General features: G+C 38.8%; 1 protein-coding gene across 7 annotated transcripts in view; it reads right to left on the reverse strand.

Moving 5' to 3' along the window:
- CPNE4 (copine 4) overlaps window positions 1–20,855 on the reverse strand; it is a 269,020-nt gene that overhangs the window by 15,621 nt on the left and 232,544 nt on the right. For all 7 annotated transcript variants that reach the window (XM_048951294.1, XM_048951295.1, XM_048951292.1 and 4 more), the window contains 2 exons: window positions 20,704–20,837; window positions 6,871–6,925 (listed from right to left, as the gene is read on the reverse strand). In XM_048951294.1, the coding sequence (XP_048807251.1) occupies window positions 6,871–6,925; window positions 20,704–20,837 (189 nt within the window). The remainder of the gene's footprint in view (window positions 1–6,870; window positions 6,926–20,703; window positions 20,838–20,855) is intronic.

A 20,855-nucleotide genomic window follows, 5' to 3' on the forward strand; every position in this document is an offset into this window, starting at 1 on the left:
GCTCTTGTTTGTCTCCCAGCACAACTTGCCCAGCTGGTATCTGCCAGTCTCATGACCAGCTGCAGGCCAAAGGTAATTGCAGCTGTCAAGAATGGCTATGTGAGTTCTCACTCACAGATGATTTTTCTGTTGTTCAATTGCCTTCCTTTTCCTTTAGGCTTTCTGTATTTTATACTACCTGCATTTCAATAGCAAGTGATGCACATATATATATTGCAGGCTTATCCTTCCAATGCTGTGCTTCTTCAGAGATTTTATTTCTTTATTCTTAATGCATTTCAAATTACAGGACAAGAAACACCACAATTCTTTTCCAGAGCTATAAATACATTATTTAATTCACACTATGCAAGCATGGGCTAGACGTTTTTGTTGCTATACAGTTTCAGGATCACACAATACAAACAATTTATCTGGTTCATAGCTATGGCACCCAGCCTATTATTTAAGAAGAACAGGCAACAGTCTGGGCCAATAAGAAAGCACTTGTCTAGAAAGTGTGCAAAGTGTTCCAAGAAATAATACTGTCTGAGCAATGGCTGCTATTCTCCTACAGCTAGTGGACCTCATACACTGTCATCCTCATTCACCAAGACCAGTGCTACAATTTACCCTAAAGGCAGGACAAGAAACACAATGAATAAAGAAGCATATGGTTGTTTTCTATGCTCTCTTAAAGATGTATCAGAATGTAAACAAGATATAAGAATAACGTGAAGTAGAGAAACTCATTAGGCAGCTCAGGGATGGTTCACAAACAGGAAATCATTACTCAATGCCAACCAATAGCAGATCTTTTTAAAGCAGTTTCTCCAAATGTCCAGAAGTCATTCTCCCCCTTTTTTAAAATTCAGTTAAGCATGCAAGGCTTCTGAGGATGAAAGGCAAACCATAGTGATGTCAGATGGCCCAAAGCCAGTATAATAAATGGCATCTTTCTGACACTGAATGATACAGCCCTTATGCACTCCTAGAACTGATATGCTAATGGAGAAAAGGAGGAAAAAGAGTGAACATCAAAGATGCTGAAGACTGGGATATCCTTAGGGGAAACATAACAAGACACCTGGCTGTTGAGAAGCAGGCTTGCTTATATATAATCTATTAATGTCATTTGTATGATGGTCAAGTTAAGAGTCAGGAAATTCTGGAATGCCTCACATCATACAAGCATAGAATTATTGCTTTATGTCATTATATGGAACAGAGAAATTTGCCAAGAATTGCAGGCCTTGTTTGCAGTGAAATTCGGCCCCACAATAAGGAAAGTCCATGTAGAACTGAGATTGTGTTCACACATCCTGGATTAAGTTTCAAATAATTAGCTGACCCCTCTGCTCAGCCCTCCTGCTCTCTTAAAACCAATCCATAAAAGGAATGGAGAGAAAAACTGAGGACTGCAGAGGTGATTAAGCCTGGCATTATCATTCAGCACAGAGCACCGCTCAAAGCCTCCAACTAAGGAACCTACTTACACTTGGCTGTGTATTAATCTGTTCTCTCTACAGGACTCCAGATAAATTATTTAGCAGACAGCTCATAGAGATGGGATTATTAAAACACAGCTTTCCAGGAACTTCCTGTACCAGGCACAATTTTTTTTCCTCAGGTAATTCCTTCAAGGTTTTTAACAAGAGAAATATGCAGAGTAGCTCTAGGGATCTGTAAGTACACCATCAAGTCCATTACAACAACAGCACTTCTGTGGATACATCAACTACATAAGCAGTCTAAAATATTTTTGCCGATGCACATTGTAGTACAGTTTGTTTTTACCACCATACAATGCTTCCATTGCCTGTACACATGTAAAGACAAGCACACAGAAAGGCAGCTGTCAACTAGCATGACAGTGTCCATGAGATGGTATCTTGCAAGAGTCATAAACATACTTCCACACATGTACGAGAATTTTAGTAGAAAAGTCATCTAGATTTAACATAGCTAGAAACTTATTTCCTTAATCTGAGATTAATGAAATTCACTTTCACAAATCAATCTCAAAATACCCAAAAAACCCCTACCTTGGAATCTGCCAAATAAAACAACCATGAAAGTTGGAAGGCAAACTGCCTTATACAAAGACATTTTAAGTTGAATCAAAATGTGTTGTCCGATTTTAGCCTCCACATTTTTTTAAATCCATTTTTACTCTGTCTGAACTTCCATATTTGATGCAACAAGCTGTTTTGACTTAGAAAACAGATGTTTTTCATTCATTTTGCAAATGCTGAAATTGGATTCCTCAATTCTTTTAAAAATTAGCAATCTTTTTTTCTTTTATTTTTTTTTTCCCAGAGGTTGTTAAGCTCATTTAAATTTGCCTCCTGTCCTGCAAAGTTCAAACTTTGCAGAAACCTCTACAGTGATGATACTGCGACTACATGACAAACAAGTGACAAATCCAGTCATGTTTAGAAACTCCTTCTTATTCATTCAAATAAAGACAGTAAAAAATCTACGAACAGATAGATATGCACAAAAGCATAAATGCTGAGAGGCACAATGTTGAACACTTACCTGTGAGTAAATTGAAAACGATTAAGCCACTACAAGTCCTTAAGTTAAATACTGAATGTCTGCATATTTTGCAAAAGCTTAAGACACTAACTGATTTAAAGAACTACTGCTCAGAAGCTGTTATTTTCTCAATGTTCATTAATTAAGTAGTTTGGTAGCTGGACAGCTTGTGTCTCTGGCTAAGATCACAGTGTAGACATTTCTGCTTGGCAATGCTTGCCCATTTATTCCTTTTGTACATGATTGTTCATCTTCCATGCCTAAATCCAGGTCCCATGGTGAAGGTGACAAATCCTGTTTTTTTCCATTGGTCTGTTACACATCCTTTTACAATCTATCTTTTTTAAAAAAGTTTTGCACATATTTTTGCTCTCTGAAATGCAGGTGTAATTGTCAGGTCTTGGGGAAAAAAGATCATATTGCTGAATACTAGATGAAGTACCTCTAGACTGATGAGGAATGTTTTATATGGCATGTTTTGCTTCCTTCACTACCACAGATTCCTTACGCCACTAAGAAACTGCTGTTTTTTTCTGCTAACAGCTCATACGTTTCATTTGGAGCTGAAATGAGGGAAAATAAAATCATTGTAACATAACAGTGTGCTCTTGAAATAGAAATTCTGCAGAAAAAATATATAAAATATATTTTTAAAGAGGTTCACCCTGAGGAGATTCGTGAGAAGCCAGCAAAGATGAATGCTGTCGCTGTTCTGAAGTGCTAATGTAAAGAGAGGTGTATTTTTCTATGGGAAACAATGCTTGGCATAGTAAACATTGCACTTATTGTAACATTTAAAAGGATGCGAGGAGCTGGAATCTTACTAAATGGACAGGTAGATGCTACCCTCCAGCATCCATCCCAAGCTAATGGAAGCAACCTAAGAGAGTATGAAATGGAGGCACTGGTTTGACTTAACATCACAAAATGACACCTGTTTCCCACATGATCTAGTGCACCCAAGAAACCTTGCCAAAAAAATGCAGAGCTTATGCCCATCTTGAAAGTAGTGGCCTTCAGCTGGTCCTAAACAGCACAGTGGAGACTCATTACCTTTGGTTTATTTGGTTTATGCTGAATAGTGAGTTACAGTCCCCATTTTCCTACAGCTTGTAACTGGGCATGATGTAAATTAGGTCTGAATCTACTATGTCCACTTTGGTCACTGTTTTTATCAGGCTGCCTTCCTCTGGCCTCCCATTACTGTTATTGCCACGCATAGATTGGTCAGCTTTCATTTAGCTGACTTCTATGCAAGCTGCTTTGTCTTACGTTTACTGCTGTATGGAGGCTCTCATGGTTACTTAGAAACCCTTGGTAGTGGGAGTCATTTCTTCCACAGGCCTAGCAACTTGTCATCTACTGAAAGAAATAAAAGATAGCAGCTGCTGGTGTGCAGAGACCAAGGTGCTATAGGCAGGTTAGATTATCTAATTAGGATTGGAGGCTCAACTGCATTCTAAATTAAAATGAAAAGCAGATTTATCCACATGATGGAGACAACATTTAGACCTTCTCATGATGACTCAATCTAGATTTGAAGATGTGATTTACCACAGTTCTGACACTGCTGTCCTTTAACATATGTATGACTTGAATTAATTTTGACCACAAGTACCAAAAGAATATTTGAATAGTCTGAGATCCACACTACTGCCATGGTGTCTTTAGTGTTACCGTATTTTTGCAGGAGAAGAGAACTTTCGATAAACAAGGTGTGAGCACTCTTGCTTCTTCTTTGTTACTTTCAATTATAACCATTTCTTCACTGTTTCCTATGCATCTTGGCTGTATTCCATGTAAAACACTAATCGTTGTTGGCTTTAAATTAAATTTATGATACCAGTGTAGACTAAATTACTGAAGGATCTTCAGGATTATTGGTCTTGACTCATTAACACATCATTTTGCGGTGGACTCCTCAGTCTCTTAGAAAGCAAATCTTTCAATTCAGAAGTGCAGCCAAAGCCAAGCAAGGACTCTAAAGGTCTACAGGTTACGGTTTATGTAAGAATGCAGATATTTGGATGGACTATGCAGCATGTTACAGGGAGGGACTGAACAGTAGCACAAATGACTGCTAATTCCTAATCCAGTTCCAGTTGGATGTGCCCCTGATAGACACCCAGTTAATTATTTATCCCCATCAGAAAGGCTAATCCCTCTGCAATGTGGTTCTTCTCTTCTTCAAAGTTTCACTGTATTAGTAAGCTGATTGTCTTAACACTTTTTTATCATTTTCTGTGACAATTTGTCATAGTGGAGACTAAAGATGTTATTCTGACCCTCAGTTGTATCTCCACATACTTTTGGACTTGTTTACTCACATACAAGTAACTCTCAAGCAAGTAGTTCCATCTTAAGTTTACCACTGCGTTTTACAAACTTCGCAAAATGCAAAGATCCTGAATCATCCAATTTCCTGCTCTAAAAGATCAGTAATACACAGACTTTGTCAGGACAGGTCATGTTATCATGCAAGACCCGTGTACACAGATTGGGGCAACTAAATTGTCCAAGTATCTCACTTTCTTAAGAGTATTTATGAGGAAATGTATCCTTACACTAGCTCTTCCCAAGCATCAGATCAGTTTTGGTGATGGTGATTGTAGGGATATTTGGTTACAAAGTACCTCTGAAATCACTTTCTAGCCAGACATACATCTTTTATCTGGCACCTGAAACGCTTCTCAATTAAATGAGGAGACAGTTGCTTGGGTCTAACAAATTCAGTATGTTGCCATTATGCTGATATGACCCAACATATCAATGTCACAATCCGATCACTTTGGTTAAGAAAGGAGCTGTGAATTTTACTCCACAGCTATCTCCAGCAAACCAGTGAAAATACCTCAGCTGGCACAAAAACATAGTTCTTCGAGCAGTCCTTGAGGCAAGTATGGCTTTCAGCAGCTGAAAGCATGGCAAGCTCTCCCTCACACAATGATGGTCATCTCACAGATGGTGGAACATCTAGCCTCTGTCACACCACCAGGTTAGTACCTTCGTTTAGGATAAACACAACAGTGCATGGCTTTATCAGGAATGGTCCAGAGTGGGCTCAAGAGGGCAATCTAGTTGTGACATATAGATCAGCTCTTTCAGTGAGCACTGCCATACAAACGCAGGTAGAGACGTACATATTTGTGGCAAAGGAATGTACATTTGATAAGCAGTCCTTGTGTTTTACTAATGTGTCTGGCTCCTAAGCACTCTTATTTTCTAAAACACTTCCCCTTATATAGCACAGGTGATTATCACCTCCTAGTTGAAATAGATATGCAAACAGATATAGATGTTCTCTGTGCATATACCACATTCAAATCTGTATCAAAGTCCTGGAAACTGTCTGATGTCTCTGATTTTTGGAAAGCATTAACACTGGTGTTCCTTTTCAGGAACATGGCACAGCAAAACTCATGACTAGTTGACTAATCTTAGACACTCATTTGCAAGACACCTATCAAATTTGCTGCACATCACTACTGGAATTTCATGCAGATATCAGATCCACAAGCCATGAGGACACGTACATTTTTTTTTCCTTCTACTGATTCACACTTTATAACACTAAATAACATATAACCCATCTCTGCAGACAGTTATTCCCATTCAGCTAGTGTTCACTTCCCTGGTGCAGCCACAGCTGAAAGAAGCAACTTTCAGCAACTTGGGAATACTGGATGAAGTCTGCACCATCAGGAGTCGAGTTCTGCTTTTTTTTTTGCAGACAGTATCTGAGTTGCAGAACCCCAGCCAGTCTTCGGTTACTTGTGCAGAACCACTATTCTGCCTATTCTGTCTCTACATGTGCAACACAGGGTTTGAACTGCCTATTTCTCCCTAGCCCTTTTTTCTGTTGGATGATCCTTCTTTTTAGCATGAATATGCTCTTCTATTTTTCTTCCTGGTTTTGAGGATGTCCACTATGGAACAGAAATTTGGTACCGAGCAAAAATCTTCTGAAGTCTGTTTTTCCAGGAAGACATTCAGTCTCTAAACCACAAAGCAAAGGCACTAGGCCATTCACTGAATTCCTTCCTACAAAAATTAGTTTCGTCAAATCAAGGCCCACAAACCTTCAAAATATGGTTGTTGAGCACTATTCAAACATTCAGTCCTCTTTAGCAGGCTAACATCCATTAACAAAGTTTTGTTAATATTAAATATTTTCAGTAAAACGTACCTCTTCTAATTTTGATTTCTGGTTTCAGTGAGGTATTACTTAATGAGAAAACCAGGTGAGAGACAACACGCTTCCCCCAGCCCTCAACCTGCACTTCTCCCTCTTCTCCCTTATCTTATGCACCATAGATGAAGAAAACGAGAAAATTTCTCTTATTCACCTACTTTGTATTCTGGGGGTATTCTTGCTCCAAATCCGAAGGCTGGGAACATTTTGTCACTGGAAAAGAATAAAGAAAAGAAGAGTTCTCACAAAGAAATGCATTTTGCAGCAATAAACATTTACTCTCCCATCAGTTTTCATCAAAAATGCAAAGCAGCACAGAAAAGGCTTTTAGGTCAAGAGTGTTACATGGCAGAACGGGATGGTACAGTATTAGAGAAGGAGGGGTTTATGCTGACCAGATGGAGAAATCATATTGGACGTTTTTCAGGTGACCATCCCGTATTCTGGGACGTTAAAAGCACCTGGAGAATAACGACGAATTGAGATATCTTGCACTTCTCCCACAAGTGCAACTGTAGGTCCATATTACCTCTTCTTCTATACTATCTGGCTGCAGTGAGATAGTGAGAGTGAGCTGTCTAACAGACGGTGAAAACAGACTGATTTCACACAAATGTGGATGTGCTCCCCCAGCTCAGAAAATGAGTTTAGTGAAGAGATGACTCTAATTAAAAGTGTTTGCAAATGTGAACTCTTACAGTTGTCTGTGTGCAAAACAGAATTCCTAAAATATCTAAAAATTTAGCCCCAGAAACCTGCTGGGTCTGTGAGGCTTTCCATCTATACCATGTGCATCACTAGTACTCTCGCTAAAACATGAAATTATTTTAATTTGGATATACTAACTGATAACCTAGCAAATGCTGTGGCACGGTAAATTTGCTTTCAAACACTGTGCTGAGGTTGTTCCACCCCAAACAAATCCGTAGAGACAAAAATCCTGATTCAGAGGATCTGGAAGCTTCAGGTCTGTTAATACCCTTTCAGAAATGCAGTAATGTCTCACACAGCCCACGTCCTGTCAAGTTTCCTCTTCCCAGATGGCAATGTGGAAAACAACAAGCTGTAAGGAATGTCTCGTCCTTGAGTCAGCAAAGCACTCCATCACACACTTGAAGTTAACAATCCACCCAAACATATGCTTAACTCCAAATACATCCTGAAGCACCACTGAAATCATGGAAGTGTACTCCACTGCTCTGATGAATCAAATCTCTCCTACATTTATCTGATTCTACTTACAGGGTTTCAGGGCTCTTGGAAAAGTTGGATTCCTATCACCATTCTTGGCACTTTCCACACATAATTTGCACTTTCCAAGGTTTCCAGGAAGAGGCAGCAGGTTCAACTGACTTTGTGCAGTTCAAGACATTGCCACACCAAGTAACACGTGAGTAACACACTTCCCAGACATACCCACAACAGAGAACAACATCGTTAAAACTGCCAAGCCATTCTGTCTGGTATAGCCTGCGAGGAGCATTGTGACATTTCTGATACAAGTGAAGGATAAATGGGAGAGTTTAAAAGGAAGGAGACATAACATTGTCCACCCACCCCCGCAATGAGTTATTAGTTGCTACCACCAGATAGAGAAATATTCAGCAGATCACTGAGAAATGGGAAACAGTAATTATTGCCATCTGATGGCTTAGCTCTCACAATTGTTGTTCTGCTAAGAAATTTAGTTGCCACATAAATCCTGGGAGCGCAGTCCTGTGTACCATATGTTACACTGTGTGATAATGGATCTTGGAAAGGAGGACTAACATGATTTGCATGGTAATGAAACATTTTTTTCCAAGAGATGTCAGGAACAAAGAAGCTGCTGACATTTGATGCTAACCACCTGCTGATAGCTTTCTCTTTGATTAAGCGCTCCCGGAAGCAGGGAAGCCCTTATAAATAGATACAGATGAGAATTCAGGCTTGCACTTAGAGGGCAAGAAATAGGAAGACATTAGAAAAGAGTCCGAGGGCAGAAAAAAACCTTGTTTTACATCAATGATTGAGCCATGGTTGGATTAAAGAAGCAAACCCTGTGGAGCTGCAAATTAATTGATTTTAGGTGAGAGCAAAATGAAGACTAAAAAGAGTTTTACTGAGAATGTAAGCGTCCATGTTCAATACAGCAATCCAGAAAGCTATGCTGGCAGCAATTACCCAGTTGGGAGATGCCTCAACTCATACATTTGTACTGCAATATCTCTTGAGTGTAAAAAAAAGTATAGGGACTCTTGTATCTGCAGCTCCATCTTTTCTGTTCTGCAGCAATGCAGAGAGAACGCTGAGCAATACCTCCTGCAGCCTGGGTTCTCCTGGCTGCCATAATTTTCAAAAAGCTTAAGTACTTGACATGAAGATGAGAAAAGCAAAAGCATCTGGATCTCAACTTTCATACCTTGTTATGTAAGGACTGTGACTAGCCATGCAAAGATGTACATGACTTGTGATGCATTTTCCTGTCAAAAAGACATCAAACACTGAGCAAATGTAAATTACAGCCTGAATGTAAAATCAGGGACAGAGTTCATGTTCACTGCTCATATTGGTAAATGTAAATTAATGCACACAGAAGGAATTGTCAGGGCACAAAGACTAGAGTCTTCCAAACAGAAATATAACCAGCTGAAGTCTCCGAGTAACACCTTAAATATAGCATAATGCACAGCATAGAATGGCTTCTGATAATATCCTGCATTATCCTTTTGGAATAATGCTCAGCTTTAGTCACCTACCCTTCAAGCTATCTAGGTGAACCACAGGAGACACAGTGACAAATCAATACATTAATAGGGCACACAGGAGAGAGATCTCAGTGATCTGTACTGCACACACAGGAGAAAAGAATAAAAGAAGGAAATAGTAAGGTTTTGTAAATCATAAGTGATACAGATAATGATACCTTCTGCTGCTTCACCAGGAAGCCTAGTATTACTGGGAGGTAAGACTCTCTTTAAGGATAGGGAGATAAAATAATGAACATTTAAAAAATCATGTCTTGTTAACCACAGGTGTTCTCTGACCTACAGTAGCATATCTAGAGTTCAGCTTTATTATGACAATTTACTTTACCTGGTTACAAAAAGAACTGAGCAGAAATTCTTCCACTGGATGAAATTATTTTAAAATCAGACATTAGAGAGTCTTCTGCAACTTCCTCCTAAGGTGCTGGCCCAGGTGCTGTTGCACGTAAGAGCTGGATATTCATCAGTGTTGCTGGAAATCTAATCTATTAATTGTACAGAGTAAATGTACAGGGAAAAAATGCCCTAAGACTTTGTACATGCCATTTATTTATTCTGAAAAAATGAACTTCTAGCTAGCTGTCATAGTAGCTTGGGACTCATCTTGCTGGTGTTCATGGAAGCCCTTTTGTCTGTAGTTACACATGTGCTTAGCTTTAAGCTCTTGAAGTTAACACAGCAAGTAATATGCTCCAAAGAGACCATACAGCAGCCTTCCAGTACCTGAATGGGGCCTACAGGAAAGCCAGAAGGGACTGTTTAGAAGGGCAGGTAGTAAAAGGATGAGGGGAGATGGCTTTAAACTAGAAGAGGGTAGATTTAGACTAGATATCAAGAAGAAATTCTTTACTGTGTGGGTGGTGAGACACTGGAACAGGTTGCCCAGTGAGGTTGTGAATGCTCCCTCCTTGGAAGCATTTAAGGCCAGGCTGGAAGGGGCTTTGAGCAACCTGGGTCTAGTGGGTCTAGAGGCAAGTGTACCTGCTTACAGTAAGGGGGTTGGAACCAGATTGTCTTAAAGGTCCCTTCCAACCCAAGCCATTCTATGATTCTATGATTCCTTGATATTACTTGAAGAGCCTCAGCATGAAAACATGCTCAGTATGGTGGAGTGACACAGTTGCAGCAGTGGTGCTAAAGATACAGCTTAAGAAAAAAAAAAGGAAGAAAGAAACACGAGGAATAAAAAAGCAACACACACATAAAAATCACTTTTGGCTTAAACTGACCAAGAGTCTTAAATTTACAGCTCTTTGAAATTCTTGCAATGAACAGACCTGATTAGGGTCCCTGGATATGAAACTGTCACTTGTAATTTTGGTTTTGGATTTAGATCAGAATTGCCAGGAAGATATTTTTAAAGTACTATGCAGGACAGAGCAAAATCAATTACTACGTCTTTCATTTTCAATTCCAATCTTAAAAGAAAAAAAGATAAAACTGATCCACTCTATATACTTGTGACATACTGTGATAAAATCAGACATTTTAAATTTCCAAAACAAAATGTATGCATATGATGCACATTTGATTGACAATCCTCACATTGTTGACAATGTGAGGAAGGAGGGATGACAGGGGAATTAAAGGGAAAGAAATGTGAGAGGGAAGGAGGAAGAGGAAAAAGGAAAAAACAGAAAATGCCACGAACAAAATAAAGCCATCTCTAAACTCAGTTAAAATTGCAATCTTTCATGTTTAAGAAGTGAACTGAAAGAAAATGAGATGAATTGTTTCTTTTCTAAAGCACATGAATGAATCATGTTACTGAGTGTCTTATTTAGTACTCAGGAGGGTTTGATGCCAGTAGACTGAATCATGACAGCTTGCAGGGATTAGCAGGAGTCCCACAGAAAATGCGGAAATCATTTGAAATATTTAAACATTTTCCGTTTCTGCTTTGCAAGCAGAGCAAGGTAAATAAAGGATATGAACTGTATGATTGGATAGGGCAAAAAAAAAACCCCACCTATTTGAGAAGAAGGGACACAAGCCCATCCACACTTCACCTGCAGTCCTGTGCATCCACCTGTACTACTGCAGGACGGGCTGGGACACAGCTGGCTGCGGTCCAGCCTTGCTCTGCCAGAGCCAGAATGAGGGCAGGGCTTCAGCTGCAGCGATTTCCTCCCTGCAAACTGTATTCTCCAAGGGACTGCTACACTGTCACAATATATCCCCACTGGGGCTGTGCCTGATCCTATTCAGCCATGGCTCTGGTTCTGGCCGGGTTACTCTGTGACTGTTCAAACCTGTGCTGTATCTAACAAGGCCTGGAATCCAGTCCACACTGCACAGTGATTTGTAAAGGAGTGGCAGGAATTAACGATTATCATACATCTTGTTGAGAAAAGAGAGCTGGGAGCACACAAATCAATAGCAAGTCAATAGCCACATTGTTTGGTCTGTCATAGAGATGCCACACAACCAGGTGCAAAATCCTGACATTAACATTCAATTGCTATTGTTGATTACAGCTTTTAGTCACCTTATGGGAGCTGGAATCTGCTGAATCCAGAGACACAGATACTGTCATGTAATTGGGTTTCAAGAATGTGAGTGAAGTGCCTGTCTTACCTGTGAAGAAAATAACTAATGAAGGGGGGGGGGGAATATGAATTCCCTGAAGCTAACCAACGAAAGGCATCAACTCATGAAATAACTAACAAAGCTAACGCCAAGTAAAACAGATTTAAACATCCACTTGTTAACACTAAAAAAGCAACAGAGGAAGCCACGTAGGTTAGAAATAGCAAGTGAACATGGAAATTCCTATACTGGGGAAAGGCAAATACAGAAAAAAAAGTAATCAGAGCTTGAAAGAGGAGTAGGTTAAGCTAAATGACATGACAATGAGATAGATCACTTGTTGGAAAAATAGACTAATAGCAGATTTTAGCAGGAAGAAGAGACCAAAATGTCAAGCTTCTCTTCTAGGTGACAAATAAATCGCAATGACCTGATTTATATGACCCAGTTTAGTAAAAAGTATCTTGAAAAAGAAATGGTCATGAATGTGAATAAATTAGGGAAGAGGATGCTGCAAGAGCCTGCACTGAGTTACATTTAACTTTTGAAATCAGGGCAGTTTCCAGAAAGTCCTTTGAATCTTAAGGGGTTACAAGCACGACCTGGTAGCTTCCAAAACCTTAAATCTGTAGCAAACTGTCTGCAGGAACATATATGGAAAGTGTACTGTGACTGACAAGGTTGTTCTCACACAGACTGTAATTCTGGAAGTTGAAAACTTGACATGACTTGAAGACAATATTGTAGGAAGCAGGCTGGATCCCACAGTATAACTTGAAGATCTGATCTTGGAGAACCTCAAATGAAACAGCGTAGGATCCCTCCATTCTTGAAACACAAGCACACCTTTCAGGGTGTACTGCATTAAGCAACCACAAGAAAAACAAGCCTTGCTAAGCATGCACAGCATTTTGTCATTGTTTACAAATTAGAGTGGAAATGGTTGGTCAGACTTCCTTGTGCAAAAAAAAAAAAGAAATAAAAAAAAAATCAAAAAATATCTGTAAGGGGTGTGCTGGGAAGAGGGGAATATGGGTCTGTGCTGGCATAGTATACAAGGAAGTGTTGGTAGAGAAATTTCTCATAAAATGCTCTCGAGATACAAATGAGCTTTCTAGGATAAGCAGATAAAATCGTTATAGAGATTTCACTGTGATTTAATGTGGCCAAATGAGCAGCTGATGCAATTCAACCAAAATCAAAACAACATAAAAATGAAGAACGCAAAACAACTTTCAACAAAACGTAAAGTGATGACAAAAGGTGTCCAGCTCCTGTGAAGGAGTAAACTTGCAGGAGATTGAGATCATGCTGTTCACTTATGGACTGATTGGTTTTTAAATGGGGATAATTGGCAGCTCTGCTACTTGCTAACACAATGGAGTGGATGACAAGAATAATTACGTCCTTAACAATACAGGGAGGAAATTCATGCTTCTGAAATTGAGGAAATGGCTGTGTTGACTGGAGATGTACCAGATGCTAAACTGTTGCCACATGTGGCATCAGCAAAAATGGCACAAATTGCTGTCTCTTTGTTTATGCTTATTTATACTTACGAGCATTTATTTATACAAATAACTAGTCTCTGCATCACTAGATGGGCTCCTATTTCAGATATAGCTTGCAGGGTTTGTTGCTCCAAGCCATTCTCTTCAGAAAGAGAAGGTGAAAGAGAAATCACGGTGGTACCAGTCCACACAGACAGCAAAGTATCAACTACTGCAAGGAATAAAGTTCTTCCTCAGAGGAGATTTCAAGCTGAAAAAAAAAAGTGAAGGCTGCAAAGAAGAGCCCTGCAAAAGGCTTCTGATATCGTTTTGATGTACCCATCAGCTGATAGCAGGCAGCAGGGTGATGGAAAAGCATAGGAAGAAGAAATTCTGCTAAGAAACTAGGAAAGGACTGCTCAGGACTGATAAACAGACACACACATCGAGTGCCTGGCAGAAAAGGCAGTGTCAAGATGACATGAAGATGAAAAATTGGTGAAGGAAAACGCAGAGCTGTAAAAACTGACAGTACTTGACCAGATAAAAGCAGCTGCAAATACATACATGTATACATACGTCAGTTTGTCTGCATACAAATGAAACCATTATGAAATCCCCTTCCCAACACAGTGGTGCTATACTACATCTCCTGTGCTAATTCTTGTGGTAAAAAGTGGTGACTGCAGAAACTATTCTTTGGCAGCCATTGGCAGATACAAGTCAGCAAATACTACAAACACTAAATATGTGTATGCATGTGCTACGTAATGGTGCCAGCCTCGGTCCCTCACAGTTAGATTGATAGGTTTTCAATCCAGATTGGTGGATGTCAGTATCAGCAAGCCCTTCTTCCCCATGCAGCTCTAGGCCAAACATTTCAAAATACATTTACCCACACGTGACAGAACGCTCAGCGATGAGCATGAACTACCAGTTTTTCTTATATGCTACTTTTTTTCTGTGTTGCCTTTGTTTTGTATGTAAATTCAGACCTACCAAAACACTGAATAAAAACATTCATGTCTTTTCCACCACGGATTTTAAACTTGTTTAGATATGTTAATCAGCTTTTTTGCTTAACAGCCTCCGGAAAGGTTGTTTCTGTAATTGAAATGATAAAGAGATACGGTAAATAATTAACCATATTTTTATTTATTGATCTGCACGGTTAGATTAAATTTTATCAGCTATGACTCCACATGGGGATTTCATTAAAATTCAATGTCGCTTACAGTGCTAATTATTCAAGACATCACTACTGTACCTTATTTATGATAGACTACAATTATATTACCATCTCAGTGAGAGCAGGTTTCTGCTTTTGTCCTTGTCTCTGTCCAAGTTACATGAAGGTATTTAATTCAGATCCCTCCAGCCAAGCTAACTCAGTATCCACTGACAAACCCAGAAACAGCTTCAGGACAAATGACCTGCCAACTAATTCTTGGGGACAAGGCTCTGATTAAAGAATAGACTGTAAGGTTTAAACTCCAGAAATTCTTCTTCCCACTTAAAGCCTCAATCAGGAACACAGCCTTTAAGTACATACTGACCTTTGAATTTGGGAACTTCCTTAGCACGCGGTGCATCATATATACCCATATATACTGCCCACACCTGGCTACCCTAGGAGATGTGTTTCTCAGACAGATGGACCTTTCATCTGACTTAGTTTGACTGCTTAGTTTTTTTTCCATTTCTTCACTGAAAAGGATGTGTTGGACCATGAACCCTTTTTTCCTTTCATGTTTTTCTTTCCTTATCTTCAGGTGCTCTTTATTGTATGAAGGAAGGAAGCTTTTGAGCATGATTTTCAATCAGAACGAAGGCACTCAGCTCCAAAAAAATGAGTAAGAGAAAACAACCAGTAAGTTTTGAATGCCATCAGCTACTGCTGCAATTCATTGATTGCAGATTAATTCATCGATTGACAAAATCAGACTGACTTCAGGACTTTACTATCTTCCATGGAATGTGGTCCAGAATTTTAATTTTCACCTAAACACTTTATAGGTATTCTACATATGAATTATTTCTGCACTTTGCAGGAAAAATGTACTCTCTGCTCATTAGTGGCCTTTGGGGAGGTTGCTAGACAAGCGTGTCCTACACAGGTATTTTGTTAATATACGATCTTAGTGTGGGTGCCAGTTTTAAGGATCTGCTTGAGTATTTAGAGTTCATCTGCCTAAATGAAAAAGGACACCAGTGTCAGAAAGTAGGTGCAATTTAATTTCCATGTGTTTCAAGGGCTCTTGGAAAAACAAACAAGCGAAGAACAACAGAAAAAGCAATCAAACAAATAAAAAACTGCAGTACTTTTAAGACTGAAGAATTAATTTTTTTAATTAGATTTAGAATACAAATAAAATGAGGACCAATTTTATGGCATCAGTTTACAAATGTTCGGAATCATAAGCTGAATGTATAGATCAGAATGGGAAATGCCCAATGCAACAAATGCTTAAAGCATTTGAAAAAAATACATGTAGCTTTTGTCTTTTTCAACTGATCTGACCACATAATAGCCAACTCTTATGCTGGTGAGTGATTTGTATTAAACCAGCACGTGAATGAATGCAGAAACATAAAACAGCATTTAAAAAATAATCACACAGAAAATCTCAGTATAAAGGAAATACTGAGCAGTTTAGCAGATGGGTGTGGGGTGAACAATTTACAAGAAAATTCAAATTCAGAAAAACTCCTACTCCATCTTAGTGCCATCTCTATTTTACATAACACTTCGATGTTTGTTTGAGTCAGGCTGAGTTTGATGGGATTAGATAATAAACTCCAGTGTCTTGCTGAATCAGGACAGCGGTTTTAAAAGAAAGATAAATATTTAATGTTATATAATGAGATTCTTAATAAGCAGAAGAGAAAGAAAAGCTACTAACTACAGAAATCAGATTTCAGACTGAGGACCAGATATGCAAGTCCTGTCACAGGCTTCATGCATGGAACCATCATTTAAATCTGTAATAATGAATCATCACTGAGGAAGTATTTCAGCCCTTAGCACTCTGTGCATGTAACACCATTTATCCTCATAAACAAACTCTTTTTAGCCTCATTCCATTTTCCTTTGCCAGAGACTGCTATCACTGCAGAATGAATGATGAGCTATACTTATGGCTGGCTGGTTGTATTCCAGCACTGGCAAAACAAACCATCAAAACAAAGGGCCAGCCATCTTAATAAACCGTGTGCACTGTTGTTACCATGAGTTATGGCTTTGATCTGCAGAAAGGGACTTATGAAATAACAAAAAAATACATGAATTTTTTTTAGTGCATGGTGAAGTGTTAACTTATATATATCATAGAAGCACAGAATTATAGAATGGCCTAGGTTGAAAATGACCACAATGATCATCTCGCTTCAACCCCCTGCTATGTGCAGGGTCACCAACCACCAGACCAGGCTGCCCAGAGCCACATCCAGCCTGGCCTTGAATGCCTCCAGGGATGGGGCATCCACAGCCTCCTTGGGCAACCTGTTCCAGTGCCTCACCACCTCTGTGTGAAAAACTTCCTTCTAATATCTAACCTAAACCTCCCCTGTCTCAGTTTAGAACAATTCCACTTTGTCCTTTCACTATCCACCCTTGTAAGCATTCTCTCTCCTGTTTATACGCTCTTTCAAATATTGGAAGGCTACAATGAGGTCTCCCCAGAGCCTTCTCTTCTCCAAGATAAACAAGTTCCCTCAACCTTTCCTCATAGGAGAGATGCTCCAGCCTTCTGATCTTCTCAGTGACCCTCCTCTGGACCCACACCAAGTGCTCCATGTCCTTCCTGTAATGGAGCCCCATCTTCACATAGGAATAGCTCTACATGCATATGTGTATATACACACATACTTATGTATCTAGATAGACAGCTCTATGTGCTTACACAAGAGATTCCCTGTCAGAATCTTTCAAAGACAGCAATCATCTATGCTCTATGAGTTGCATTCTGTTAAAGGGTTCTCCACTGGGCTCCAAAATGAAGAATCCAAAATGATTGTGCAGAGTTGGTAAAGGTATAAGAGAAGCCCTAAGGCAATCATAGCACATAAGGAGATAGCTGTAACTTCACCTGCCTTATGGACTCTTGTTAACTCATTGCTCAAAACACATAGAGGAAACACATGCACATTTGCTTTTGGTCAAGTTCAGAATCCTGGCTAGGCTTATACTGCTGGTAGTGAGAAAACATTTCATTTGACTTATGATCCAAAGAAGTCAGTGCTGAAATCATTTAGGTGAAGAATAAATACAGAGTAAGACAGAAGCAGTTCTTTTTGATATCAAATGCGTCAGTGCCCAATAATTTTTCATCATTTTAATCTGTTTCTCTATGCTACAAAAAAGACTGAGTAGACCTGCCCAATTTCAAGGCAAAATTATATCAGTGATATAATTTTTTTATAGAAAGAATGCTTGTGAAAATGTTTAAATGGACATGTATATGTCTCACTTATTGCTTTATTAGGTCCTCTTTAGACATTCATGAAGAATTTATCTTAAAATAAATTCTTCTCCATGGAGCTGTCTACTTATTTTACACAATAGCTTCAATAATAAGTTTTTAATGCGTTTTTCCTTTTCCAGAATTTAAAGCTATATTTTACAGCCTAGCTCCTTAAAAGGAATGATCTTCCTTTATGATCCATTTTTGCTATTGCTAAGCCACTGATTACATCACGTACAAACTTTATCTTCTGTCTTATGACAACTGCTGTTCTAGCCTGAAATAATTCCACCATGTAAAAAGAATTAAGTCTTTTGTGCAGGTTAACAGCTTTTACATTTCCCTTTCCATTATCAGATCAGCCTATTTCTGCATGACTGCAGCATTTCTACAATCAGGTAAATAATCAAAGCCTATTTCTCATTCTCTGAATGCTGCTGATGAAAGAATGAATGTTAGTCTTTCATGTCTAACTATGCAGAATGACACTATTCATTTAACTGTTTCAGGAGTCCCTGAGCCACACAGATAGTGGGTTTTTAGATAAGCAGGGATTATTTCTGTATCAAGGAATGTGAGGCGGTGCTTAATTTGGAGGATTAGCTCCTTAGGGATGATACGATACATACAGAAACCTAGATTATGGCAAAATTTTGTTTGAATGGATTTTCAATAGTTTGGGCTGAAATGATAGCTGGGCACAAACAATAAAACTTCAGGGAACAGCCCTGCCATCTTTGCAGGCTCATTTTTTAACCCTACTGAAGACACGCCAGCACAAATGATGAACACTCCTCCTTTAAGCACCATTTAGGTTCATGCTTTTCACTCCTACCTGACCTTAGCATGGGAACATAAATCTTCCTTAAATTTCCTTTCATTTAAAGTATAACTGAGCTCACTGGAGCAGTTATGGATCTGTGATACATTTCAGCTTTTCAATTGAATTTGAAACTCATTTTTTTTTAAATATTTTTTTAAATGCAGATATACCTTATAGAGCATTCAATGACTCTGTGATATGATCCTATATGCTCGTGTATCTTAAGGCTGCAACTACACACAAAACAAATTCTTCTGCAGAACCTGTAGATTATTCTGTGAGGGTTTGCTCCTATTAATTCTTTTTCCACTTTAGAGAAATCATTGTAAGGTTTCATTTTTGGTTTACTGGATTCAATACAAGTCTAAAGAAAAGGTCCTCACTTGCTTTATCAGAAAGCACTGACCCCACTGAATTAACTTGTCCATAAGAAAACTGGTATGGTGTTGCAACTTGAGAGAGTGTATGGGTCAAACACATGGCACTGGGACAAGAAATTCTGGCTTTTGTTCAGTTCTAGTCCATAGCTCATAGTCTTACTTGTGCTGATTACCAGCAACATGAATTTTTTAAAGCACAATAGAACTGAATGAAGCTGATGATTTCATATTCAGAAGGGCCAGTATTTTTCGTACTGATTGGAATGCACTACATGGAGAAGAAGAATCCTGATTTGGGATTAATATATTCAGACAGAAGTGCCTGTGTCACTTCTCATTTTTGTTTTCTTAACAAGTACACCTTACATGATAAAATAATGAAAATCTGCATGCATGAACCAGCTCTTTACACCTTTGCATATTCTGAAGTATATTAATCCATGGCATTACTGTTAATAATTATTAAATTAGTGGACAATCACTGGGATTACCAGCTCTCAAAAAAATATTTATTTTCTCAGACCAGTTGACCAAGTTTGACCATCAAACCTTACAGACCTTGTATCAGGGTAGGGATCTACCCATTGTTCTTTGAGAAGGCTTTTCATTACCGTGCAAATGGCAATGCCTCTGAGCAGGATAATGAGCATGTGTGGCATGTCACATACAAACCAGGGTACTAAGTCACTCCACAATTTATACAGAAGTACAATCAAATTTGACTGGAAATAGCTTTTTTTTTTTTTGAGATCTAGCATTTACACATGGTAAAGCATTGGGTGGGTGGCTATTACATGTGGAGAGATTAAAAAGAATAACTGTGTAAGATACTATGCATCACCAACAAAGAAAGAACATTTAAAGGAAGTGCACTTGGTAATTAGATTAATAACGAGCAATTAATTTGATAAAGACATGCAGCCTATCTGAAAGCAACAGAAGTACATAATGTAATTAAAGTATGTTTGGCCCAATTACTTGCATTTGTTTATTTATTTAATACCATGTTGTGGGCACATATTATCAGTGTCTTGTAATATTTATTTTGGAAAAGACTGCAATATTCAGCAGGTAAAGAGAACAACAAAAAAGACCACACATTTAGTTCTAAGGACAGACGTGACCATTAAGCACCGTAAATAACTAAGAATTCAGTTCCAAATCTGAAATCTTGGTAACACTTTACTGTAGGATGGGACAGAACTGTACTTCGAAGTGTATCAGAAAGGATGCTGCCAGCATCTGAAGAACAGGCTTCAAGTTTAATTCTAAAGAAAAATCCACTAAAACATGCAATTTTGGCACCTGAATACAAACTTTAAACTTAGCACATGTAACAGCCAAACTGCCAAGAACCAGACCTTTCATTATTGTGAAGCTAATCAAAACCCACTGTCACTCTCAACAGTGTGGTAAGACACACTAATCTTTCTGTCATGTAGTCATTTCTTTTAAGTGACTGAACACGGAGCTGATGCAGCTGGCAACAGGCAGTCATTGATTCCCCACTGTGAAAACACTGTCTAAAGACAACTTCGTTATCAAATGTGGTTATTTACCTGTCATAGTCTTGGCAAATCTCCCCGACAGCTACCAAAGCCTTCAAGTACTCATTGGGTTGATAGGGGTGGATGTAGTGCAGTGAGCAGCTGTTCCTAGGATCACCATTTGATGCAGTGAAATCTATAGCTACCTGGAACAGAAGAAAAGT

This window comes from Lagopus muta, chromosome 7 (assembly GCF_023343835.1).
Source record: "Lagopus muta isolate bLagMut1 chromosome 7, bLagMut1 primary, whole genome shotgun sequence".
Lineage (NCBI taxonomy): Eukaryota > Metazoa > Chordata > Aves > Galliformes > Phasianidae > Lagopus > Lagopus muta.